The sequence below is a fragment of the Oreochromis aureus genome, linkage group 11 (genome assembly GCF_013358895.1).
Source record: "Oreochromis aureus strain Israel breed Guangdong linkage group 11, ZZ_aureus, whole genome shotgun sequence".
In the NCBI taxonomy this organism is placed as follows: domain Eukaryota; kingdom Metazoa; phylum Chordata; class Actinopteri; order Cichliformes; family Cichlidae; genus Oreochromis; species Oreochromis aureus.
The window spans coordinates 19,888,933-19,912,558 of NC_052952.1; the positions used below are offsets into that span (position 1 = coordinate 19,888,933).

At 38.4% G+C, this 23,626-nt stretch overlaps 4 protein-coding genes across 5 annotated transcripts; all 4 read right to left on the reverse strand.

Annotated features, from left to right (window-relative positions):
- Window positions 1–2,071: 2,071 nt before the first annotated feature.
- LOC120442649 (SPRY domain-containing SOCS box protein 1-like) lies at window positions 2,072–3,045 on the reverse strand (the record flags this gene model as incomplete). Its single annotated transcript, XM_039619528.1, has 2 exons — window positions 2,072–2,402; window positions 2,499–3,045. Coding segments are annotated over 2 exons (678 nt in total), but the record flags the coding sequence as incomplete, so codon positions are not given.
- Window positions 3,046–7,765: 4,720 nt separating this feature from the next.
- On the reverse strand, window positions 7,766–10,059 carry LOC116331353 (DLA class II histocompatibility antigen, DR-1 beta chain-like). Its single transcript, XM_039619028.1, has 5 exons — window positions 9,956–10,059; window positions 9,524–9,784; window positions 8,823–9,104; window positions 8,596–8,706; window positions 7,766–8,342 (listed from the first exon to the last, which is right to left on the reverse strand). Exons 1-5 carry the CDS (start codon window positions 10,011–10,013, stop codon window positions 8,329–8,331), a joined length of 726 nt encoding a protein of 241 aa, XP_039474962.1. The 5' UTR covers window positions 10,014–10,059; the 3' UTR covers window positions 7,766–8,328.
- A 6,148-nt stretch (window positions 10,060–16,207) lies between these two features.
- Window positions 16,208–19,069, reverse strand: LOC116331354 (DLA class II histocompatibility antigen, DR-1 beta chain-like). 2 transcript variants are annotated; one of them, XM_039619027.1, is made up of 5 exons: window positions 18,976–19,069; window positions 18,524–18,713; window positions 17,087–17,368; window positions 16,853–16,963; window positions 16,208–16,605 (listed from the first exon to the last, which is right to left on the reverse strand). In XM_039619027.1, the coding sequence occupies exons 2-5, from the start codon at window positions 18,639–18,641 to the stop codon at window positions 16,580–16,582; spliced, it is 537 nt and encodes a 178-aa protein (XP_039474961.1). In that variant the 5' UTR covers window positions 18,642–18,713; window positions 18,976–19,069; the 3' UTR covers window positions 16,208–16,579. The 2 variants fall into 2 exon arrangements, with proteins under 2 accessions (XP_039474961.1, XP_039474960.1); XM_039619026.1 differs by having other exon boundaries at window positions 18,524–18,784.
- A 1,108-nt stretch (window positions 19,070–20,177) lies between these two features.
- Window positions 20,178–21,888, reverse strand: LOC116331343 (H-2 class II histocompatibility antigen, A-U alpha chain-like). Its single transcript, XM_031754001.2, has 4 exons — window positions 21,675–21,888; window positions 20,884–21,147; window positions 20,514–20,795; window positions 20,178–20,423 (listed from the first exon to the last, which is right to left on the reverse strand). The coding sequence occupies exons 1-4, from the start codon at window positions 21,754–21,756 to the stop codon at window positions 20,281–20,283; spliced, it is 771 nt and encodes a 256-aa protein (XP_031609861.2). The 5' UTR covers window positions 21,757–21,888; the 3' UTR covers window positions 20,178–20,280.
- Window positions 21,889–23,626: the final 1,738 nt, after the last annotated feature.

Sequence of the window (23,626 nt, forward strand, 5' to 3'; positions counted from 1 at the left end):
GTGTCTGTGAGTAAGAATGAGTTGTGTGGTTATGTGGATGTGCATTATGTGGATACGTGTGACTCTATTCAGTCCAAACAGAGAGAACAAATAACTAAATAAATAAGGTGTGGGGTTAAAATAAACCGTTAACATGTGAGAACAGTTGACTCTTCGATGGACAGATGTGTTGCCCTCAGGCTGTTGTGATATTTGATACCACAAGTTACTACATGTGAAAAATGTGAAACATGTACCTGTGATTATCCGTGATCGATAACAGTTTGTTCAGTGATCAGCCAATCACAGAGCGGACTTTCCTGATCCGTTTATTAAGTCTGTTGGGTCTATCAGCTCTGACGCTGCTCCCCAGCAGACCACAGTAAAGCACACCGCACTCACCACAACTGAGGAACAGAAAATCTCATAAAACATTTTGTTGCTCATATCAAAGATCTCAGCTTAATTATGAGATAAAGCCTGCTGGATGACGAACTGGGAACAGGAAAAAAAAGTATTTTGATTTTGATTTTTCCATATAAATCGAGTGTTGGGTTGGTAAAAACACATTGCAAAAACTCTACATCACTGGTATTATTCAGGTCTTGTTCACATGTTTGTCCCTTGTTTATCATTTCATCAGCCAAGAGGCACTTGAACTCCAGGTACTGGGAGTTCTTTTGAGGTCGTTGCATGTCCTCGCTATTATGTTGGTACTGAAGCCAGGAGTTGATGATGGCCAAATCAATGAAATAAAGTGTGGTGCGAACAGTCCACTTTTTGGTCCGACTAGATATTCTGTAGAAGCTGAGCATGCGATCAGATAGGTCAACCCCTCCCATGTCGATATTATATTCTGCAACCACTGCAGGTCTTGGGACTTGTGAATTGGGACGGCCAGTGAATGGAACGTTCATCATAAAGACCTTTGTTGGCCTGGGCAGATTGAGGCAACCTTGAAGGACTCTCTTTAGAAGTGGTCTGACTTTCCCCAGGAGATCCTTTTTAAAAAAAAATTTTCTGGCAGATCATCAACTACTTTCAGCGAAGACCTGATCTTGTAGAAATGACCACATGTCATGGAATCAGCTATAACTGCGACTCTTGTTTTGGCAGCCCAGTACATTCTAATTTTTGGATATCCAAGGCATGCAATGTACACTGAGATTCCTAAAAGCTATTGATTTCTTCTGGTGTTGTGTTTAAACTACACCCTGAATCCCGCACCACGCTGTTTGGTCAACAAGGACAAGTCCTGAATTAGTTTTTGTCAATGTACTGCTGGAAATACTGCTGTGGGCTCCAGTCATTAAGTGTCATTACGGTACCATCATCTCCAATTCTGCATTCTTCCAACAAAGGCATAAACCTAAGATAATGGAAAATTATTTAGCAAAATAAAATTTAGATACTCCAATATCCGATATAATCATAGTGTAAATGTGTTGTAAGTGAACTATAAGTTAAATCAATTTACTGGAAACATTTCTGCATGTTACCCATACTTTTTCTGTCAAAATCAAAATTCCTGATTGTCCTACATGCTGGTTTTGGACCAGATAGGATGACGGCAGATTTCAGCTGACCCTGTGTCGTTCTCCATTACATCTGCCCCTGCATCTTGATAATCTTTGTCGGGCTCCTCCTGGGTTCTCACCCTTTCCTATCTGGCTCATATGACTCTCATCTTCTGAAAGATCTATGTCTGAATCTCCCTCAATGATTGTGTTAAGAATTCTTTTCTGCCTCTGTCAAAGAGTTGTCTACTAGAAAAAGTGAAGCAAATTTAAGTACAAAGTCCTGACGTGCACTAGAGTACACATCAATAAATTAGTCATTTCCTCTGTGAACCTAAATAAGCTTAGATCTGAAAACCACCTCAAATTACTTACTAGATGTTTATTTTTGAAAATTAATCCAAATCTGAGTTTAAAAATATTTTAAATGTAGATATCATGCTTGCATTTCTTTCTTCCATAAATGTGCTTGTGGGCATGACAGCCATTTTGAAAGGTAGGAAAAAGAGAGTTGGGAAGGCCACACCCCACACATGTGACATCATTTTAAAGGTACTGTTGTCTCTCTAAGAAACATCAGGACTCAGCAGAGTGGCATGTAGAGTGTGAGTGATACAAGCAAAAACTAAATGTGTACTACAGTGCACAAAAATGAATTACTGGGTCTCAGGAGGTTTTAACTAAGCCAAAACCAAATACATAGCAAGTACAAAAGCTTATAAAGAAGAACTTCTAGCAGTAATGGTTTTCTGTGTGACAAAGATTGCGTGGAAGATTAATGACTGGGAGCCAGACAGCGCTGGAGAAAAGGGGGTAGAGGCAATTTGTCCGTATGTTTTAACCTCTTCTGTCCTAAATTCTGACGAATCGACAGTATGCATAAAGCCATGAGGGATGGAGGATCTCCTGAGAACAAGCCAGAAACAACATAGTTTAGTATAAGGCTGTGTTTTATCTTTATATTTCTTCGTACAAAGACAAATAAATAAATGAGGCACTCACGTGTAGAACCATTCAGGTAGCGCAGTCGAATGCAGGCTCCTCCTCTCACACTGCTCACTGCTGGGAACAGCTCCACATCTCGAGGGAGGTCCTTAAAAGCTACGCCAAGGAAGCTCCCATTGACAACAAACCCCAGAGTCCCGGCATCGGCATCCAGAACCAGCAGGACACGCTCAGGAATGAGGAGAGGTGTTTGTGCCATCTTTGCGTTTGATGAAGAGGAGGACTGTGACTTTGAATCAGCTGCCACCTCAGAGTGACTCCTCCTCCTACTCCCATTTTCTGGGTAAAGCTTCAGAGTTTGCCCACCATGCCAGAGCTGATTGGTTTTGAGCTCCCATCCCCAGGACTGTGAGTCTGCCCCCACCAGCACATTGTACCCTGAAGACTGCAGGGGACAGTCCTGCCTCGAAATGCCCACAACGGCATGAGTCCCTCTGTGTTCAGGCCTCCACACCACCTCCCAGACATGAAGCCCACTCTTCACTCCTATCTCCGCCCTCACGCCATCGCTGCTAAGCTCAGCGGGTGAGCGGGTCGCTTCCCTGTTTGCAGGGGACAGCTGGAAGTGAAGAGAGCGGTGGACTGTGCTCCAATGTGAATGACTGTCTCCTGGGGAAACTGGAGGAGAGTTCAGCGTAATCGCAAGGCGAGAGGAGGTTGGGACAGCCAGTGGGAGGAACGCTGATGACGAAAAGGGAGGCCTGTCGGCTGTCCTGCTGTAAAACCAACGTGACAGACTCAGACCCATCAGTGCAAATGGCAGGGTCACTCCTGTGTGTTGTCAGAGGTGAACTATGGAGAACAACAAAAAAAACAAAGTGCGACTTAATATTAAACCTTAGATATGCAGTCATTAGAATACAATAAAATTACAATAAAATATGATAAAAAATTGAATCACTAACAGAATCAAAGACTTGACAAGTACAGGATGACACAAGAAAGGCGAACATTTTTCTGTTGTTGAAAATGTCAACTGCGAAAATAAAGCTGGATAGACAGAGGAGTACAAGTCCAAAGCAGTTTGGCATGAAAATATACAAATAGTTCAAATGTGTCCAGCGATGCATATATGTGTTAGAAAACCTGCCAAATCACATCTGAGCTGTGATAAATAAAAAAAGAATTGAATTTATCTTTGAAGCGTAGAGATAACACTGCACAACGCACACCATCGCTGTTGTGATAAATTTAGTGTTTCTATCATGAATTTCTCTGTTTTAATCTACTTTCCTGGTAACTTTGTATAGTTTTTACAGGAATTGGAACATTGGTGTAGCAGGGGATACTAGGAAGCTGTATTTCAACATTATACGCTTGGATTTCTTGTTGGAAATTATTTGATAATTATTTATGACAGCTACAGTTTTTATATGTAAATATAGTATTTAAACATTTAAATAGCTTAAAGCATATTTTTAGTAATAATGAAACAAATACAATGTTGAGTAACAGACAAGGGTGGCCAATTAAACGTGATTTTTTTTTTTTAAAAAAAGGGGGGTTTTTTGCATAAAAATTGCTGAAATTCCAAACATAATACAAATGCTTTATAATAAAATTCACCAGAATTGAGGAGATTGGGTTTAGATGCACAAACTTTTGGGGGAAGGATCCTCAAACCTCTTCATGATACCCCCCCCCATAAAGCCAAACCTACTCCCGTGTATTTATTTAACACCACCTGTTCAGGTGGAGCAGAACAAAGTGAACTAGAAGAATACAGTATTTTTTTTTTTTTTTTTTTTAAAGAAAAAAAAAGACAAAGTCTCCATCGAGCTACCGTAAGCAAACTGTGTAGATAGGGACTTCTATCAGCCTTACCCGCTGGTGTGGCTCCTTCTCTGGTGCTCATGAGCAGACTGCCTTCACGAACCCTCCGCCTGGTTCCCTATCTGAGCTTATAAGAGGCTCTTATCAAGCATCTCCTGCGTCTTATCGCTGCTCGGTAACGTAACCGCTCCGGTGTTTTGGTGATGCTTCTCGGCTCGACCTCCGGAACGGGAACAGCACAGTCCATCACTGCAGGTGCAGTGACAAGGACGAGAGAGCCGTGACGCTGTTTGTTGTTTATCTGCAGCCCTCATCACTTTCAGTCTTTATTTCTCCCTCCACTCATTTTTTTTTTATCGCGTCCGGTAGTGGATGTAAACATAAATGGCGAAACACAGGAAGAGAATCAGACTCGGGCTTTTGATCAACAAGAAGAGAAAAATAAAATAAAACCCGAAGCGGCTCATCGTTTCACAGACCGCAGGCGCATTAGGGGACTGTGGGTCCTGAAGCCCTCTGCGCAGTCTTACAGACATGTGACGCACTAGAGCGCACTTTGGACAGAAGTTTCAAGCAAATAAAGATATATACTGATATATACTGCGTTCACAGACAACAGATTATAGATATATACTGCGTTTAGAGACAACACTCCTGACACTAAGATAGGATATTTATTTATCACAGGGCTATGAAACTCCTCTGTTACAGCAGTTAGATTAGCTACAGTACTTAAATTAGCAAAATATTATGTAACTCATTAGAATACAATGCAATACTACATGTTTCATATTTAATTAAAGTTGGTGTGTTTTTGTGTGTCTGTGAGTAAGAATGAGTTGTGTGGTTATGTGGATGTGCATTATGTGGATACGTGTGACTCTATTCAGTCCAAACAGAGAGAACAAATAACTAAATAAATAAGGGTGTGGGGTTAAAATAAACCGTTAACATGTGAGAACAGTTGACTCTTCGATGGACAGATGTGTTGCCCTCAGGCTGTTGTGATATTTGATACCACAAGTTACTACATGTGAAAAATGTGAAACATGTACCTGTGATTATCCGTGATCGATAACAGTTTGTTCAGTGATCAGCCAATCACAGAGCGGACTTTCCTGATCCGTTTATTAAGTCTGTTGGGTCTATCAGCTCTGACGCTGCTCCCCCAGCAGACCACAGTAAAGCACACCGCACTCACCACAACTGAGGAACAGAAAATCTCATAAAACATTTTGTTGCTCATATCAAAGATCTCAGCTTAATTATGAGATAAAGCCTGCTGGATGACGAACTGGGAACAGGGGAAAAAAAGTATTTTGATTTTGATTTTTTCCATATAAATCGAGTGTTGGGTTGGTAAAAAACACATTGCAAAAACTCTACATCACTGGTATTATTCAGGTCTTGTTCACATGTTTGTCCCTTGTTTATCATTTCATCAGCCAAGAGGCACTTGAACTCCAGGTACTGGGAGTTCTTTTGAGGTCGTTGCATGTCCTCGCTATTATGTTGGTACTGAAGCCAGGAGTTGATGATGGCCAAATCAATGAAATAAAGTGTGGTGCGAACAGTCCACTTTTTGGTCCGACTAGATATTCTGTAGAAGCTGAGCATGCGATCAGATAGGTCAACCCCTCCCATGTCGATATTATATTCTGCAACCACTGCAGGTCTTGGGACTTGTGAATTGGGACGGCCAGTGAATGGAACGTTCATCATAAAGACCTTTGTTGGCCTGGGCAGATTGAGGCAACCTTGAAGGACTCTCTTTAGAAGTGGTCTGACTTTCCCCAGGAGATCCTTTTAAAAAAAAAAAATTTTCTGGCAGATCATCAACTACTTTCAGCGAAGACCTGATCTTGTAGAAATGACCACATGTCATGGAATCAGCTATAACTGCGACTCTTGTTTTGGCAGCCCAGTACATTCTAATTTTTGGATATCCAAGGCATGCAATGTACACTGAGATTCCTAAAAAGCTATTGATTTCTTCTGGTGTTGTGTTTAAACTACACCCTGAATCCCGTACCATACGCTGTTTGGTCAACAAGGACAAGTCCTGAATTAGTTTTTTGTCAATGTACTGCTGGAAATACTGCTGTGGGCTCCAGTCATTAAGTGTCATTACGGTACCATCATCTCCAATTCTGCATTCTTCCAACAAAGGCATAAACCTAAGATAATGGAAAATTATTTAGCAAAATAAAATTTAGATACTCCAATATCCGATATAATCATAGTGTAAATGTGTTGTAAGTGAACTATAAGTTAAATCAATTTACTGGAAACATTTCTGCATGTTACCCATACTTTTTTCTGTCAAAATCAAAAATTCCTGATTGTCCTACATGCTGGTTTTGGACCAGATAGGATGACGGCAGATTTCAGCTGACCCTGTGTCGTTCTCCATTACATCTGCCCCTGCATCTTGATAATCTTTGTCGGGCTCCTCCTGGGTTCTCACCCTTTCCTATCTGGCTCATATGACTCTCATCTTCTGAAAGATCTATGTCTGAATCTCCCTCAATGATTGTGTTAAGAATTCTTTCTGCCTCTGTCAAAGAGTTGTCTACTAGAAAAAAGTGAAGCAAATTTAAGTACAAAGTCCTGACGTGCACTAGAGTACACATCAATAAATTAGTCATTTCCTCTGTGAACCTAAATAAGCTTAGATCTGAAAACCACCTCAAATTACTTACTAGATGTTTATTTTTGAAAATTAATCCAAATCTGAGTTTAAAAAATATTTTAAATGTAGATATCATGCTTGCATTTCTTTCTTCCATAAAATGTGCTTGTGGGCATGACAGCCATTTTGAAAGGTAGGAAAAAGAGAGTTGGGAAGGCCACACCCCCACACATGTGACATCATTTTAAAGGTACTGTTGTCCTCTCTAAGAAACATCAGGACTCAGCAGAGTGGCATGTAGAGTGTGAGTGATACAAGCAAAAACTAAATGTGTACTACAGTGCACAAAAATGAATTACTGGGTCTCAGGAGGTTTTAACTAAGCCAAAACCAAATACATAGCAAGTACAAAAGCTTATAAAGAAGAACTTCTAGCAGTAATGGTTTTCTGTGTGACAAAGATAGCCTCACATTTGACTCAAAAAGTAGCCAGTTAGCATATTTGTTTGCAAGAGAAGTATATGAGTTATAAGTATGAGCTTAGAGAAAGGCTGTTCTTACAGCGTCTCATTGTAACCTGTATAAACTCAATGTCAGCATTCATTACAGACACACCGCTTCTTTATAGCTTGCCTTAAATTTAATCTGGAGCTCATTATTTTTGTTTTTATTCGTTAGATGGCACATGCTAACAGGGTTCGTCCTGTTTGGTGACATGTCCAGCTGGTGTTATCATGACGTGACATGATAACACTACTTGATTTTTACAACTTGTCAGAATGACTGAATGTAGAAAAATATATAAATATTTAAATTTGTAGTCACTATCATTTCATCTAAGTGAAAATGGTTGCAGACTTTCAATACAGCGACGTCACTGACAAGAACATTTACAGCACAGGGACATCTACATAAATTAATGAACTATATAAATATAATATAAATGCAAATATAAAAGTTCAACTTGCCTTTTTTAATTTATAGTGATGGTTCATAAAAGTCACAACTGTTAACTTTTCCCTGAAACTTCACCTCACTCGTTTAACACTAGTGTAAGCCACAGCATATGAGATTATGAATAACAATAACAACAAGTCACAAACTTCATCTGTTTTCTTCCTGAATATTTTTTAACTGACCAACTTCAGTGGCCAAAGTAAGGACATCTTTTATTAACTCACAAATTCACAATGTTCAGTCATTAAAATTATTTAAAAAAAAAAAAAAACATAAATAATTTTATGCATTTCAATCTGAGTGTAAAAGTCTGATTTAATCTCCATCCTTCCATTGCTTAACTACTTCAGAGTGGTGGTGGGGCTGGAGCCCAGGTGTCACGGGGTGAGAGGTAGGGTACCTGGAGAGGTCACCAGCCTGTTGCAGGGCATTTAATCCACCTTGAACCTCATTTTTTCCATTATTTCAGTCAGATAGGCCTGTAGAATAAATAAAAATCAACAGAGTTGAAATTTGTTCATTTTAGATTGCAGACATTTTCTGTTAATATGTTAAGACGTTAAAGTAAAACTGCAGCTGCTACGGTAACCGCGACAGAGTTATAAGTGGGAATAATGACTGTTAGAGTAAAATGGGGAATAATCAGCACACTGCTTACATTAACTAATGCAATTACCCAAGTTACAGTTTCAGATTTTGTCGTTCGAGGTTATTTTTGGTGATGTGTCTCACCTGTGGTCTTCCTCTTGTAGAAAATTACTCCAATAATTGGAAACACCAAACCCAGCAGCAGCCCTGCTGCACCAACAGCAATCTTATTCTTCCCTGCTTCAGTTATTGGCACTAAAAACACATTCATCATTGTGTTAGATGTACACACTTATTTAATATGTCTTATACTAGAAGGATAACACCAATATGAGGTCTACTGATAAACTTTCCTCCAATCACTCTCTTACCCCAGTCAATAACCTTGGGCTCTGTGAGGCTGGCATGCTCCACCACGCAGCTGATTTTCTCTCCAGGTTTTGATGAAATCTCGATGTAGGAGTGAATCTGGTAGAGCCAGTTTCCGTTGGGTAGTTCATCAGTGGACGTCACATTAGATGTTGCCTCCTTTCCGTCCCTCAGCCACGTCAGTTTGATTTGTTTGGGATAAAAGTTGTACGCGCTGCACATGAACAAGCCTGGATGTTTGCTGTCTGCTGACTCAACTAACCTCAGCCTGACACTGGGCTTCACTGGACGAAAGAATAGACAGAACTATTTAATATAAAATGAAATATCGTCAGTTAATACACTGATACTGGACCAATAACACTAAGTTTCTGTAATTATTTAGATTACAGTCAGACATTTGTAACAGTGGAACAGATGAAGAGTTTCAGGAGCTGCATTTTGCCGCGTATGTTGTCCTGATTCTAAAAAAAACCCATTGCAGGTGTTTCTACGATGATACATGAATGCTTTTCACTAAGGAAATGATCTGAACACTTCGTTCAGCACACTTGATGAACAGATTCCTGCAATCATTTGCTCATAAAGTTCTAAAAACGTTTCCAGAAAAGCCGCTCTAAAGAACCAAGTTGTTTCTAAAGAGAGCCCAGAGTGAGCAGGCTGCTGAACCCTAAAACATCATTAGAGTTTCATCTGTGCTCACCTGGTCTTGAAAGAATGTCCAACACGAGTGGGATGTTAGTTCTGCACTTCTCTTTGTTCTTTTTCTCATGTTCCAGGAAACCTTTGTTTTTGTTGAGATTATCTGCAATTTCTTTAGTTTTCTCTGTGTAGCCGACATATTTCCCCAAAGAGCTGTTGTACTGGCCCAGAAGCATCTTATTCAAGTAGACTTGTGCCAGATAAACAACATCATCTTTAGAAGTAAACAGGCAACGAACCACACCGTAACCAAAGTAAGCATCTGTAACACAAAGCCAACAATTAGCCGATGTGGAAATGCTCATGTTTTTTATCTTCTCACACACAACAAAAGCTCCAGTTTAAGGTTTGCTTGTATTTTTATTTCTCTAATGATATTATTGTTGTATTGTTGTAACACAAACAATACAGTTTTTATATTAAAGTTACTTACCCGCTGTTGAAAATATCAAGAGCACATGTGGTAGTATCAAAAAGTTGTGAGTGTGCATGGTGACGAACACGAAATCACGAATGAAAGTAGCAATCAATCTGATCTTCTCGCATAAGGAAGTGAATCTGCAGCTTGAGTAACAATAAACTTTTTAAAGAGTAGGCGTGGTGCTCTGTGTATGTATGTGGTGTGATTTATTTTCACCCTAACTGCTGGATTTGTGCAGACTGTAAAAACTTATGTAAAATTTCACCTGAAGCTGGTTTAAACTGTTTTTTAAACCACGTACAGGAAGGCTGTAACACATCTGTTTCATATCCAAGCAGTGGTGCCTTTATCATGGAAAGAAAAAAGAAGGTTTTTGTAAATGATAAAAGAAAAAACTGTGCTTGAGATGAATTAGTATTCAAAATTTACTTCATTTCCCTGCTATGACAATTTATTACAGTGCAAACAAGGAATTTAGTTCCAAAATCAGAACTCTAGCATATCGTGTTATGTATTTCAAGTTGGAGTAAATTCCTAGCAGTAACGCCCTCTTTCAGTTTAAAATAACTTGGTCCTCAGCAGCAACAACAATATGTGACATATTACACAGTGTCATTATTTATTTAACAAACATTAAGCCAAAATGTAGACGTGTATGGAAAACTAAACAAAAGTACACACAGCGGCTCAATAGTTTGCAGAACCAACTTTAGGAGGAACAACCTGTATGACTATACGTCTCTGACATCATTGTGGAGGAATTTTGGTCCATTCATCCTTGCAATGTTGCTCCAGTTCAGAGGTTTGCGGCTGTTTGCTTATGCACAGCTTTCCTAATGTCTCGTCACAGTATTTTATAGTCTTTCTCACTGCACAATGATGGACTTCAGATTGTTTTGAAATGATCTTATAATCCTTCCCAGGCTGACGAGCAGCAGCCATTACCTCTCTAAGATCACTGGTGATGTTTTTTCTTCTTCGCATTGTATTCACACACACCTGAATGCTCGAGACCAAAAAACTGTCAAAACCTCAGATTTTATGGAGGTGCTCACACTTGCTCATGATTACTGGATCAAATATATTTGATTATCAGCACCTGGCTGCTGCTTTGTTGAATTATTTGTTTAATTAACCATGAAGAAAAATTACTGCTGCAGGTCTGATATTTGTATCTTAATACTGTGCAGCTAATTGTGTTTATTTGTGAGAGTTTTATGCATATAATAGATTGATTATTATTATTGATTAGTTTTTCTTTTAAGTCCTTTGACAATTAAAAAGATACCTGCAATATTGTCATTACTGACAAAAGTAAAAACTTTTTTTTAAAATTTTTGTTTTATTCATAAGACTAAATATTTACCCCAGAGTCTTGTTTGGGGTGTCTCCAGTGCTCCGCGGTGCAGCTGTAAATGTCGCCCTCGCTCGGGGTGAACACCAGAGTTGAGAACTGGTGGAAGATTTGATCTTTATTGGGAACATACCGACTGAGCGACACCCTCTCAGACACTGGATGGCCGTTTTTGGTTTAGCTGAAATTGATGGAAGGTGGGTAGAAATGATTCACAAAGCAGATCAGGCTATTTTCAACCCCCAGCTCAACTTCTTCAGCAAGGCAGAGGATGCTCTCAGGGGGGCCTGTGGTGGGTTTAAAAACAACTAAGATCCATCATATCTTACCAGTTATGTTACACCAAAGATAAATGAAGTAAACATAGCAGTAAAACTCATGTACCTTTTTCCTCTGGTAGATTTTTCTGCTTTACTCTATGGTGTTCTCAGATCTCCAGATATTTGACTTGGGTTAATCATAAGATATGTGGGCACTGTGTATACAACCCCATGTCTTTCATAATCAACATAAAAAAAGCTCTTCAGCGTTGAATTTACTTAACCTATATCATTGTCAAAACAGGTCACTATTGCAACTGAGAAAAAAACCTAAATAATAAATGTATACATTTATGTCAATAGAAAATTAAACAAACAAGGCAGTTCTGTTTAATTCTCAGGTATTTGGTTGTCTAGAGAAACATCAAAAGACGCCCATTGAAAGGTGAAATTTGAAAGGTGAAGAGTGTCAGACACTAATTCTTCGTTTGTGAGAAGGTGCAGAAACTGTTGGGCCTTAGGACTATGACCACAGGACGCTTCATGTGTGAGCTGCAAGTGGCCATTGTCAGAAAATTCCACACTTGTCCAATTCAAGGTCACACATTTAATCTCTGTGAGGTCAATGAAAATAACAGACTGATCACACCTTACTTTCTAGGTTCCTGTAACTGAGACATTCTGAATTTGTCAGTAATTACATAAACAGTTCTTGCATCATCAGCCAGAAATATGAGAAATTACACAAGGTTATGCGGTAATACACCAAATTCTTCGTTTTTTACCACAGTTTTAGTCCAAAACTTTCTAACTTCCTTATAGCATTTGTAACACGTGTGATAAGAATGACTACACACAAGTAGCATAAACCCAAAAAGCAGAAGTTGGTGTGTCAGGACCAAGGTGTCGCAATCACAGCTGCAGGGTTCGCACGTCCCTGTGGATTTACTTTGGTAGCGAAAGAAGTTACATCCAGTCCTTCGCACTAAAATGCACAACATACTTTGAAACATTCCATTCTCATAAACATCTGCAAAGAAGATTTGAATCACTGTTTACCAAACTGCACTGTTTACCTCATAGTTTCTGGCTTCTTCTTTTCTGCCTTTGCTGGCATGTTACTGAGTTTGTTTTAACAACAACACATTAAATGCTTTGACAAGTCTCTTTTTAAAGTTTACTTCACTAAAACCACTTAGTGGAGGAATTTAAGTTGTTCGGGTTTAACCAGATTGGTTTTTAAAGAGTCTGATGATAAGCTAAAGGAAAAAAACTAACTGGGCCTACATAAGTAATATCAATATGAAGATTGGTACTCAAGGTTTCTTAGCAGAATATTACAAAGCATCACACTGCCTCTGCAGGCCCAAAAGGCCAAAAGGCATCCTCGCAGGTACCTTACTGGTTGGTCTGTCTGGTAATATTTTGGTTGTAAGGTTGTACATATTTTTGCAACATGACTCAGCTCTCTTACTGCGGTGTTATTGAACAGCATACTGTCAGATTTAATTCAGCAAGAGATAAACGATAACTAGAAAAACTAACATCCGTTTAAATATAAGGTTAGTTTTTAGTACTTGGATGATTCCTTTGCAGTCAATAAAGGCCTGAAGTCTAGAATCAATAGACACCAAATGGATTTTCTTTCATTTGAGATGCTCATCCAGGCCTTTACTGTAGCTGTTTTCAGTGTTGCTTGAGTCTCTCTGCCTTAAGTCTTGTCTTCAAAAACTAAAATTCTACTGCAATTATACAGAATTTCCTGGAGGAACCCACCCGAGGGATTAATAGAGTTTTATCTGATCTAATCTAAAAGGCATGCTCTGTTGGGTTGAGATCAGATGACTGAATTGATGAAGCTGTCTTTCCTGCAGTCTGAGAGCAATGGGCTCTGTTAAAATAGTATGGTGCTGTGAGGTCTGTAAAGTTACACAATGTGTAACAAGCGGTAACCACTAGATGTCAGCAGATAGCTGTCAGTTCTGCTTTCTTACCCACCCCAATTCAAGTACATTACCCTAACTACAGTGGCCAATGTAGGACAAACATGTTTTAGTCAGACAAGAGAGATCAAAAACACAAAATTTAGAATGCCCCCCACAACAGCTGCAGCTGACCAACGTATTTCCACTACTGTTTAAAAAAAATAAACAAATGCAATCAAGTAATGGTCAGTTAAATAGTTTTCAGTACTTTATGTTTTGATCCCAGAGTCACTTCAAAAACTCTGGCCACCTACCATCTGTAGTGAGTGTATTCAGATATGAAAGTGACTCTGGACCAGATTCGCCCCAGAGCTTTTTCGCTATCTCTGAAAGGCTGTCAGTTCACTGTTTATCTCAGTTGTCAGTGCCAGGTGAGAAGCATCCACCTGGCATTTACAGTACAGTACAGAAACAGCTTTAGTGAAGGTTACAAATGATCTTCTTATGGCGCTCTGACAGTGGACTCATCTCTGTGCTTGTCCTGCTAGACCATAATATTCTATTAGAGCGATTAGAGCATGCTGTAGGTATTACAAGTACTGCGCTGCGTTGTACCATATCTAATACACTCCAGTTTATTAATGTAAATGGAGAGTCCTCTTCACATACTGAGGTTAATTATGGAGTTCCACAGGGTTCCGTGCTAGAACCAATTCTGTTTACATTATACATGCTTCCTTAGGTAGTATCATCAGAAGGCATAGCATACATTTTCACTGCTATGTGGATGACACCCAGCTTTATCTATCCATGAAGCCAGATAACACACACCAATTAGTTAAACTGCAGGAATGTCTTATAGACAAAAAGATCTGGATGACCTCAAATTTTCTGCTTCTAATTTCAGATAAAACCAAGGTTATTATACTCTGCCCTGAAAATCTTAGAAATATAGTATCTAACCAAATTCTTACACTTGATGGCATTACCTTGGCCTCCAGTAACGCTGCAAGGAACCTTGGAGTCATTTTAGACCAGGAAATGTCCTTCGGTGCACGTATTAAAAAATATGTAGTACTGCTTTCTTCCATTTGCGTAATATATTCAAAATCAGAAATTTCCTGTCTCAGAGTGACGCTGAAAAACTAGTTCATGCATTTATTGCTTCTAGGCTGGACTGCTGTAATTCGTTATTATCAGGATGCCATAAAAACTCCCTGAAAACCCTTCAGTTAATCCAAAATGCTGCAGCAAGAGTACTGACAGGGACTAGAAAGAGAGAGCATATTTCTCCTATATTGGCTTCCCTTCATTGGCTCCCTGTTAAATCCAGAATTGAATTCACAATCCTGTTCCTCACATACAAGGTCTTGAATAATTAGGCCCCATCTTATCTTAATGACCCTATAGTACCATATCACATTTCACTCTCGGACTACGGGCTTGCTTGTGGTTCCTAGAGTATTTAAAAGTAGAGTGTGAGGCAGAGCCTTTAGCTTTCAGGCCCTTCATATTTGGAACCAGCTTCCAATTTGTATTTGGGAGACAGATACTATCTCTGCTCTTAAGATTAGGCTTAAAACTTTCCTTGTTGCCAAGTATATAGTTAGGGCTGGATGTTAATAGACCTCTCTGCATTGATTGATTGATTGATTGATTGATTGATTAATGTCTTTGTCCTGTCTTCCACCCTGCACCCTGGTCACGGCAGATGGCTGCCCCTCTCTGAGCCTGGTTCTGTTGGAGGTTTCTTCCTGACAAAAGGGAGTTCTTCCTTCCCACTATCCCCAAATGTGCTTGCTCATAGGGGTCATATGATTGTTGGGTTGTTCTCTGTATGTGTTATTGTAGGTTTTACCTTTTAATAAAAACCGCCTTGAGACGATTGTTGTGTCTATTGTAAATACTTTACCTGAAAAAGGACTTCAGACTTATTTGGCTTCTCCATCAGCTCTTCCTGCCTCTGCTGTTGAGACGCACTACACCATGATGCTACTGCCACCATGTTTCACAAACATGAACATCTCTGTTTGCTTTTGTGCAGCAACACACGCTCTGCAGTGTTTGTCTTTACTGCGACTGGCCCAACTTACTAAACTAACAAATGACCAGCAGATGGCAGCAAAGATTAAAATCATATGCATAGATTTAAGTTTTTAATGATTTTACTATTACCTACTGTGATCACTTTTAAAATTCTTAATTCATAACTTTTTAAGTTAACGTTAACGTTAGTTAGTCATGACTTCACCACACAACTCAGTTTATCATATATTTTATATATTTAAAACTTATAATGAAGAAGGCATCATCAATACAATTATGAAATAAATGTATGAAAATATATCATTATGTAAATATACCACTTAATACAAAATGTAAAAATAGTGGTGAAAAAAATTCAGTATACAAGTTCTATTTTTCTTTTCCTTTTGAGTTTTTGTTTCATTTTTCCTTTGTAATCCAGACCAAATTCAGCCTCCTGCTGGGATCAGGTTAATTTGATATTTCACATCAAATAATCCTGCCACATTGCTTTTGAACAGCTGGGCCCTAGGGAACTACGAACCCAAAGGTATCCAGTTCACACTTGACAAAGAAAAGCATAAAATCTTTTAAGTTAAAACAGCTGGAACAAGAAAATGAAGAACATATTGCACATTGCAGTTTCACATTAAGTCTGTAAATAAATCAGCTTGTTAGAATAACTGAATGACTAGATTAATAAAATATATCTCTTTTATCCAAGCCCCAGATATATACATTTTTAACAATTTCAGTAATATAAAACATTTCATGATCAAGTAGACCTTCAAAACAGCAGCATCTCTGTCAACATGAACATTTACAGCCCAGACTCTGAGAAATCTAAATAACTTAATTAAATCATTAGTTACATTGTTAATTTAGTTGTGATGTTTTATAAACAAAATTCTTAAGTCATATGTTTATTTTTTGTGGAATATTTCTGAATTCTCCAGTCTGAGTGGACAAAGTATCTTTTCCCATTTGGCAAACTCAAAATGAAATTTTTTCCATTTGCTGCCATTGTTTCTTAGATGATTCCACCTTCAGACAGCACCTCCAAACAGGTAGATTAACTTGTTGGCACCAAAATCCGGCCTATACAATAATAAAAAGAAGACAGAGTTAAAATTGATCCATTTAAATAACAATAATTTTGTGTTAATGTGTTAAAATTGCAGCTGCTACAAGGTGTGGTAGAGTTAGATGTGGAAATAATGACTGTTAGAGTAAACAGCTTGTTACCTACAGAGCAAGTAAACTAGTTAGTCCTTAAATTCACTAATATAATTGCTCAAGTTACAGATACAGACATTAAGGAGGTCATGTTTGTCATGTTTCTCACTTGTAGTGTTCCGCTTGTAGAAAACAGCTCCGCTGAGTACAAACACCAAACCCAGCAGCAGCCCTGCTACACCTATAGCAATCTTATTCTTCTGTGCCTCAGATGTTGGATCTGAAAACACGTATATCACTATATTACATTTATATACTGTGAATTTAATATGTCTTATTTAATAGCAATATCATAAACCAGAATGAGGTCCAAGAATAAGCTTTCCTCCTTTCACTGTCTTACCCCAGTCATAAAATTTGGGCTCCATGAGGGTGGCGTGCTCCACCATGCAGCTGATGTTCTCTCCGGGTTTGGGTATAATCTCCAGGTAGGAGTGAATCTGGTAGAGCCAGTTTCCATTGGGTAGCTCCTCAGTGGACGTGACATCAGTAGTTACCTCCTTTCCGTCCCTCAGCCACGTCAGTTTGATGTGTTTGGGATAAAAGTTGTACGCGCTGCACATGAACATGCCTGGATGTTCACTTTCTGGTGACTCAACTAACCTCAGCTTGACTGTGGGCTCAACTTGTGGAAAGAACAGACAGTCAGAACGATTTGGTATAAAATTAAATACCATCAGTTAACACTGATTAGGCAGCAATAACACAGTTTCTGTAATGAGCCTTATATGCTTCTCTGCAGCTTCTATTTTCCTGTCATCCTCTATTCCAGTAGAGGATGCGTGCTCCCAGTCGGCCAAAAAGCAAACCAAAAATCAGATTTAAATTTAAAAATTTATAAAGAAAGCACAACATAGAACCCTCAAGTTGCACTAAAGAGTAAAACAGTTAAATATGTAGTATTAATCTTCTAAGCCCTTGTGAGTAAATGATTTATTACTTCACTACCATATTGATTTGCTCCTATTACAGAGGCTTGGTTACAGCAGTATGAATATGTTAGTTTAAATTCATCAATCCTCTGAGCCATACTAACTGTCAGAATCCTCAAAGCACAGACCAAAGAGGAGGAGTGGCAGCAATCGTCCACTCAAGCTTTTGAACCATAGATCCAGATTTACAACTTCATAGATTTCATTTCAAAGCAGAACTCTTAGCATTGTAAACTCTAATCGGAAAACTCAGAAAACAGTTTTATTTGTTGTTAACTATCATTCGCATGGACTTTGCTCAAAGGTCCTAGCTGAATTTTTAGACTTTCTAATTTATTCCTGAGCTCTGATAAAATAATTATAGCAGGCCATTTTAACATGCATGTATATGCTGAAAATGACAGACCACCAGTTTGATCTGGATCTTGTTCTGAAATGTGGCATTAAACATTTGACAAATCAGGAGAGCTTTTTATTCATCATGCAATTCATCAGCTTGGACATGTTTAAGGAAGTTGAACACAGAGAAGTAATGATAACACCACACTGATCCATAGTTCGGGTTCAAACTAAGAACCTTCACTCTATGAGGCGACAGTGCAAAACCCTGCAGCACTGTGCCACAAATTAGTAATTTTCAAAAACTTACCAGTCACAGGATTCAGTCACTGATTCAGTCAGCAGCAATCTTTTTCTCATGTACTTAAAAAACATTTTAGGGATAGTCCCTGTAGAGCACCAAGCTGTTACCTAGTGCTTTATTGATGTCACAGAAATAAGAAGTGTAATTATCAATGGCTGCTGTAATCTAAAACATCATTAGAGTTTCAGAGTTTTTCTATGCTCACCTGGTCTTGAAAGCACATTAAACACTAGCGGGATGTTGGTTCTGCACTTCTGTTTGTTCTTTTTTTCTTGTTCCAAGAAACGTTTGTTTTTGTTGAGTTCATCTACAACTTCCTTCATTTTCTCTGTGTAGCCGACATATTTCCCCAAAGTGCTGTTGTACTGAACCTGAAGCACCTTATTAAAGTAGATCTGTGCCAGATAAACAACATCATCTTTGGAAGTAAACAGGCAACGGATCAACCCATAACCAAAGTAAGCATCTGTAACACAAAGTCAACTATTAGCTGATGCCGAAATGCTCATGTTTGATATCTTCTCACACACAACACAAGCTCCAGTTTAACAATCTTAAATGTAAGCTTGTGTTTAATTTCTCTAAAAAAATAAATCAAACGTCTTTTTTATTTTTACTGTAAGATAGATAAACAGCTACTATCTTAAAGTTACCTACCTGCTCTTGAAAATAAGAGGAACACACTTGTTAGCAGTAAAGTGCAGCGAATATGCATGGTGAAAAAATAGGAATGAAAATAGGAAGAAGTCTGATCTTGTAGCAGAAGGAAGTGAAGCGCCAGATTGAGCAACAGCATTTTTTATGCAGGCTTTTAGTAGGCGTGGTGCTCTGTGGGACATGATTTAATTTTATTGTTGGATTTGTGCAGACAGTAAAGCTTTTTTTTAAACACAAACAATTCTCTAACAAGTCATAATTTTTATGTAATATTCACAGACTTTACCCTGATTCTTTTGAATTATTAAACACAACCCATAACAACCATTGCTCAAGTTTGAAGTTACTGAAAAGATTTATATTTGATTTTATAAAACTTATTGGTTTTGCATTTATCTGAACACCAGCAGGCTAGCAGCTGATATCCACATTTTTGACTGCTGTCAGCATATCAGGAAATATGTTTTTATTTATTTGTAATAATACTGATTTTAATGGCCGATGTGTTTATTTAATGGGACATCAGAGCTTTACAGGTTTATTAACCAAAGATAAAGAGCTGAAAGACAATACAGTCATTTTTTTCAACAAAGATTTCTTTATTTCGCTGGTACAGAAAAGAAGATTAAATAACAACCAAAGTTACATAAACAATACAGTTGGTGTTTAGTCACTGACAAAAATGAGCTTCATTGCCCAGGTATGGCAAACTATAGTTATTGTGCATATAATGCAAAAAATTTAAATCCAGTCTTCACTACTCGAGAAAACCTTGTTACATTTTACTGCTGCCTCCTAGAGACTGTTTTAGCACATTTTATTTAAAATTCATAATGACAAGCCACTTCTCACTGCTTTTCGTGTCTCAAGCATAGCCAGTAGCTCCATATCTCTTACTTGGCAAACGTTTCTGCCCTTCCTGACACAACCCCAAAGGATTTGTGTCTCCTGCCAGGATCAAACCAGAGATCTTCTGCTTGTTAGGGGAATGTTCAAACCACTACACTGCTACTACTACTGCAGATAATGACTACATGTTAGCTAAAAGTGCTGCAACAGCCCAAGCAAACAGCATTAAAGTAATTTAAATAAGGAAACAAAAGTCAAATGGCCTTTTGAATTTCCTGTGTGAATCTGAAACATTTCTCACAATAAAGATTGGATGCAATTAGTGCATACTGTTTCATTACAGTTCATTTTAACCTTTAGACTGACCTAAATGTTGAATTCTTTATTGAGTGATCCATGACTTTGTGCCCCAGTTTTGTTGTGTTTATTTGTGTGATTTTCATGCATATAATCTCTCTAAGATTGAGACATTTTTTTGTTTTCAAGTCCTTTGACAATTAAAAATGTTCCCGTTGCGACTCCCAGCAGACCCAGAGTCAGGCCCACTGCACAGAAAACATCCAGTCCAGGACTTTCATGGCTTTTCATTATTTCTGTTTCTGCAGAAGAAGAAAAACGAGCATTATAATTACTGACAACAGTAAACAAATCTTTTCATTTTAATTTTATTCATTAGGGCAAATATTTACCCCAGATTCTTGTTTGGGGTGTCTCCAGTGCCGAGTGCGCCACGGTGCAGCTGTAAATGTCGCCCTCGCTCGGGGTGAACACCAGAGTTGAGAACTGGTGGAAGGTTTGATCTTTATTGGGAAAATACCGACTGAGCGACACCCCCTCAGACACTGGATGGCCGTTTTTGGTCCAGCTGACATTGATGGAAGGTGGATAAAAGTAATTCACAAAGCAGATCAGACTGTTTTCAACTCCCAGCTCGACTTCATCTGCAGGGTAAAGCATGCTCTCAGGGGGGTCTGTGGTAGGATCAAACACAATTAACATCATCAGATGTTTTTAGCAATGTTATAACATGAAGTCAACACAAGAATAAAAATTCTTTACCTTTAACTTCAGGTGGATTTTTCTCCTCTACTGTCCAGTATGACAGAAGTGCTGGACATGCTCTCTTGGCTTTGAGTGCATTGTTATATACATTCAAATCCTGAAATGTTTCACTTGGGTTAAATATAAAATACCGGGGCACCGTGTATACAACTTCGTGTCTCTCGAAATCTGTATACAAAAGCTCCTCAGCATCAAATTCCAACTGTGCCTCAGTTCTCCCATCATCAGAGCAGGCCACGACATAGGTAATTTCATGTGAAACTGAGAAAAAAGACAAAAAACAAACAAACAAGCAAGCAAACAAGAGAATAACAATAAATGTATTAGTATGAATAGAACAGAACAGAATAGCCCTTTATTGTCACTGTACATAAAATATAAAGAGTAAGACAGCAGGAATCAATAACAAACTCAAGGAAAATAAAGGAAACACGTATCACATTTCATAACATCAAATCATGTGTTTCCAGAGTGTTTGGCTTGTAATGCAAGTTATCACACAAATGAACCCAGGGTGAAGCACAATCCTAACCTCATGCAGTGCAGTTAATGATCTAATATAATACTACACAGAAAAATAGGACTGCATCAGGAAGAGCAGTGATGAAATACATGCCAGTGAAGCTGGGTTGTTATTGTTAACCTCACAGTAGTATTAGTGAACAAGAAAATTCAAGTTACCAGACAACTTGTTTTGCTATTTTAACAAAATATAGCCACAACTGGAGAAAATTCAAACATACATTGAATAGTATAAGTAAAGGAGTAAATTAGAAATTCATCCTTACTTTGAGAGAAGACACAGAAGCTGTTGAGCAGCAGGATTACGAGAGCAGAGCGCCTCATGTGTGAGCTGCAGGTGACCATCATCGGAAATTCCCGCGCTGGTCCAAACCGAACAAAGTGCAAGCTATGATGTCTTTCAGGGTCAGTTAACAATAAAGCCCGGCTACACCTTCTTAGCACATGACCACTGATGGTAATAGAGCAGTCTAACCGGTTGTACAGGTGAGATACCTCAGAGAGATCGTTTGCCAGTAACTACATAACTTTCGTGCAATCATTGTCATACAGAAAAGTTGCCTAAGAAATTCACACGATGTTATGAAATTTATTAAACCATCTTTTCGGCTTTCCCACAATTCTGCTCCACGTTTCAATACTTTCCGACTTCCTTATCCTGCTGTTGAAGCTCATTCTGAGGTTTTTGTTCTGTCTAAGATGGGTCACATGCTTAGTTTCCTCAAAAAATTGGAACCGTAAAAAAAAAACAAAAATATTACACTATAAGCTGTGTTTTTCTTATACTCAATTAATTTGTGTTTCCCATATAATAATAATAAAACCATGCTGGAAATGATGATGGTTTTATCCATGTTACTCCACAGAAATCTGTACGTTTGAATTGATTGAGTATACAGAAGTAGTAAAGACCCTAAAAGCAGAAGTGGTGTATAATGAATGAAGTGAGTGTCCACAGTTGCAGGGTTCACAGGTGCCTCTGGATTTCTCATGTTCTCACCAAAACGACTCTGTACTTTTAGACACGCTGGAGGCATTTCCATTTTTCTTAAATATTTCCAAAGGAGATTTGTAGTGAAGTTTCCTTTCACTGCATTGTTAACATCATGGTTTCTGGCTGCTGCTTCTTTTCTTCCTCTGTCAGTTTTTTGTTGAGTTTGGTGGAACAGCTGATCCAGTGATTACTGGCAAACCTCATGCAGCACAAAGTGTATGTAAATGGGCTGAAGTCTGTTCCTTTTTTTTTTTCAAGTTTACTTCTTTATAAACATTTCCAAGCAACAGCAGAGTTAAGTTTTTTAAGTTTAATTGGCTTACAGTGTTTTATAGTGAGTATTAATAAGTTTAAGCAAAAAATGTTCCTAAGTCAAGTGAACTCTTTAACCTCTTTAGACTTAAACTATTTGGGCTATTTCACAGATATGTGCTAAGCCTAGTTTTAAAATAAACACTTTTTTCTTTATTGGAGCTCTTTATTGAATGCTTTTCTTTATTTTCGGACTTGCTGTTTCAGAAAAAAGACATCAAACAAATCATTCCTAAACTATAGTTTCAGCGAATGTTATAGACTGAAAATTGCATGTACAGTAAACACTCTTCCTCTCTGCATTTAACCTATTCACTCAGTGAAGCAGTGGGCAGCCATTGGGCACCCGGGGAGCAGTGTGTAGGGACGGTACCTTGCTCAGGGGTACCTCGGTAATCTACATTAAGGATTAAAGTAACATCCACATGACTGGTTTTCCAGCTGAATATTACACTGTATCACTGCCCCTGTGGGCCAGTCTTCCTCCTATAATGGTTGAAGTTTTTACAATAAGGAAAGATTGATTATTTTAATATTTTCTAACCAGGCCAAGGTTGTTTTATTTGCAAAAAGCATGTCAGACAAAATGATTAGATCCTTTGTAAGTTTTTTTTTTTTTTTTACATTTTCACTTAGCAGCCCTTTTATTAGGTATAACTTACTAGTATCAGGTTGCCTTCAAAGCTGCTTTAATGTTTGATGGCACAGATGCCTCAGAGATTTCGGTCCATATTGACATGACAGCATCACACAGTTGCTACAGATGTGTTAGCTAAACAACCATGATGTGAATCTCCTGATCCAACACATCCCAAAGGTTCTCTGTTAGACTGACATCTATTCACTTGGAGGCCATTTGAAGACAGTAAACTAAGTTTAGTGTTCCAGAAACCATTTGGAGATGATCTGAGC

Coding starts and splice junctions, on each gene's coding strand:
- LOC116331353 (XM_039619028.1), bottom strand. CDS start 10,013: ATGCACACTCACAACTTTTTGATACTACCACATGTGCTCTTGATATTT. Junction 9,785..9,955: donor CTTGATATTTTCAACAGCGG/GTAAGTAACTTT, acceptor TTTGTGTTACAG/ATGCTTACTTTGGTTACGGT. Junction 9,105..9,523: donor GGACATTCTTTCAAGACCAG/GTGAGCACAGAT, acceptor TCTTTCGTCCAG/TGAAGCCCAGTGTCAGGCTG.
- LOC116331354 (XM_039619026.1), bottom strand. CDS start 19,033: ATGCATATTCGCTGCACTTTACTGCTAACAAGTGTGTTCCTCTTATTT. Junction 17,369..18,523: donor TAATGTGCTTTCAAGACCAG/GTGAGCATAGAA, acceptor TCTTTCCACAAG/TTGAGCCCACAGTCAAGCTG. Junction 16,964..17,086: donor GCCCAAATTTTATGACTGGG/GTAAGACAGTGA, acceptor ACGTGTTTTCAG/ATCCAACATCTGAGGCACAG.
- LOC116331343 (XM_031754001.2), bottom strand. CDS start 21,756: ATGATGGTCACCTGCAGCTCACACATGAGGCGCTCTGCTCTCGTAATC. Junction 21,148..21,674: donor CTTCTGTGTCTTCTCTCAAA/GTAAGGATGAAT, acceptor CTTTTTTCTCAG/TTTCACATGAAATTACCTAT. Junction 20,796..20,883: donor AAATCCACCTGAAGTTAAAG/GTAAAGAATTTT, acceptor ATCCTACCACAG/ACCCCCCTGAGAGCATGCTT.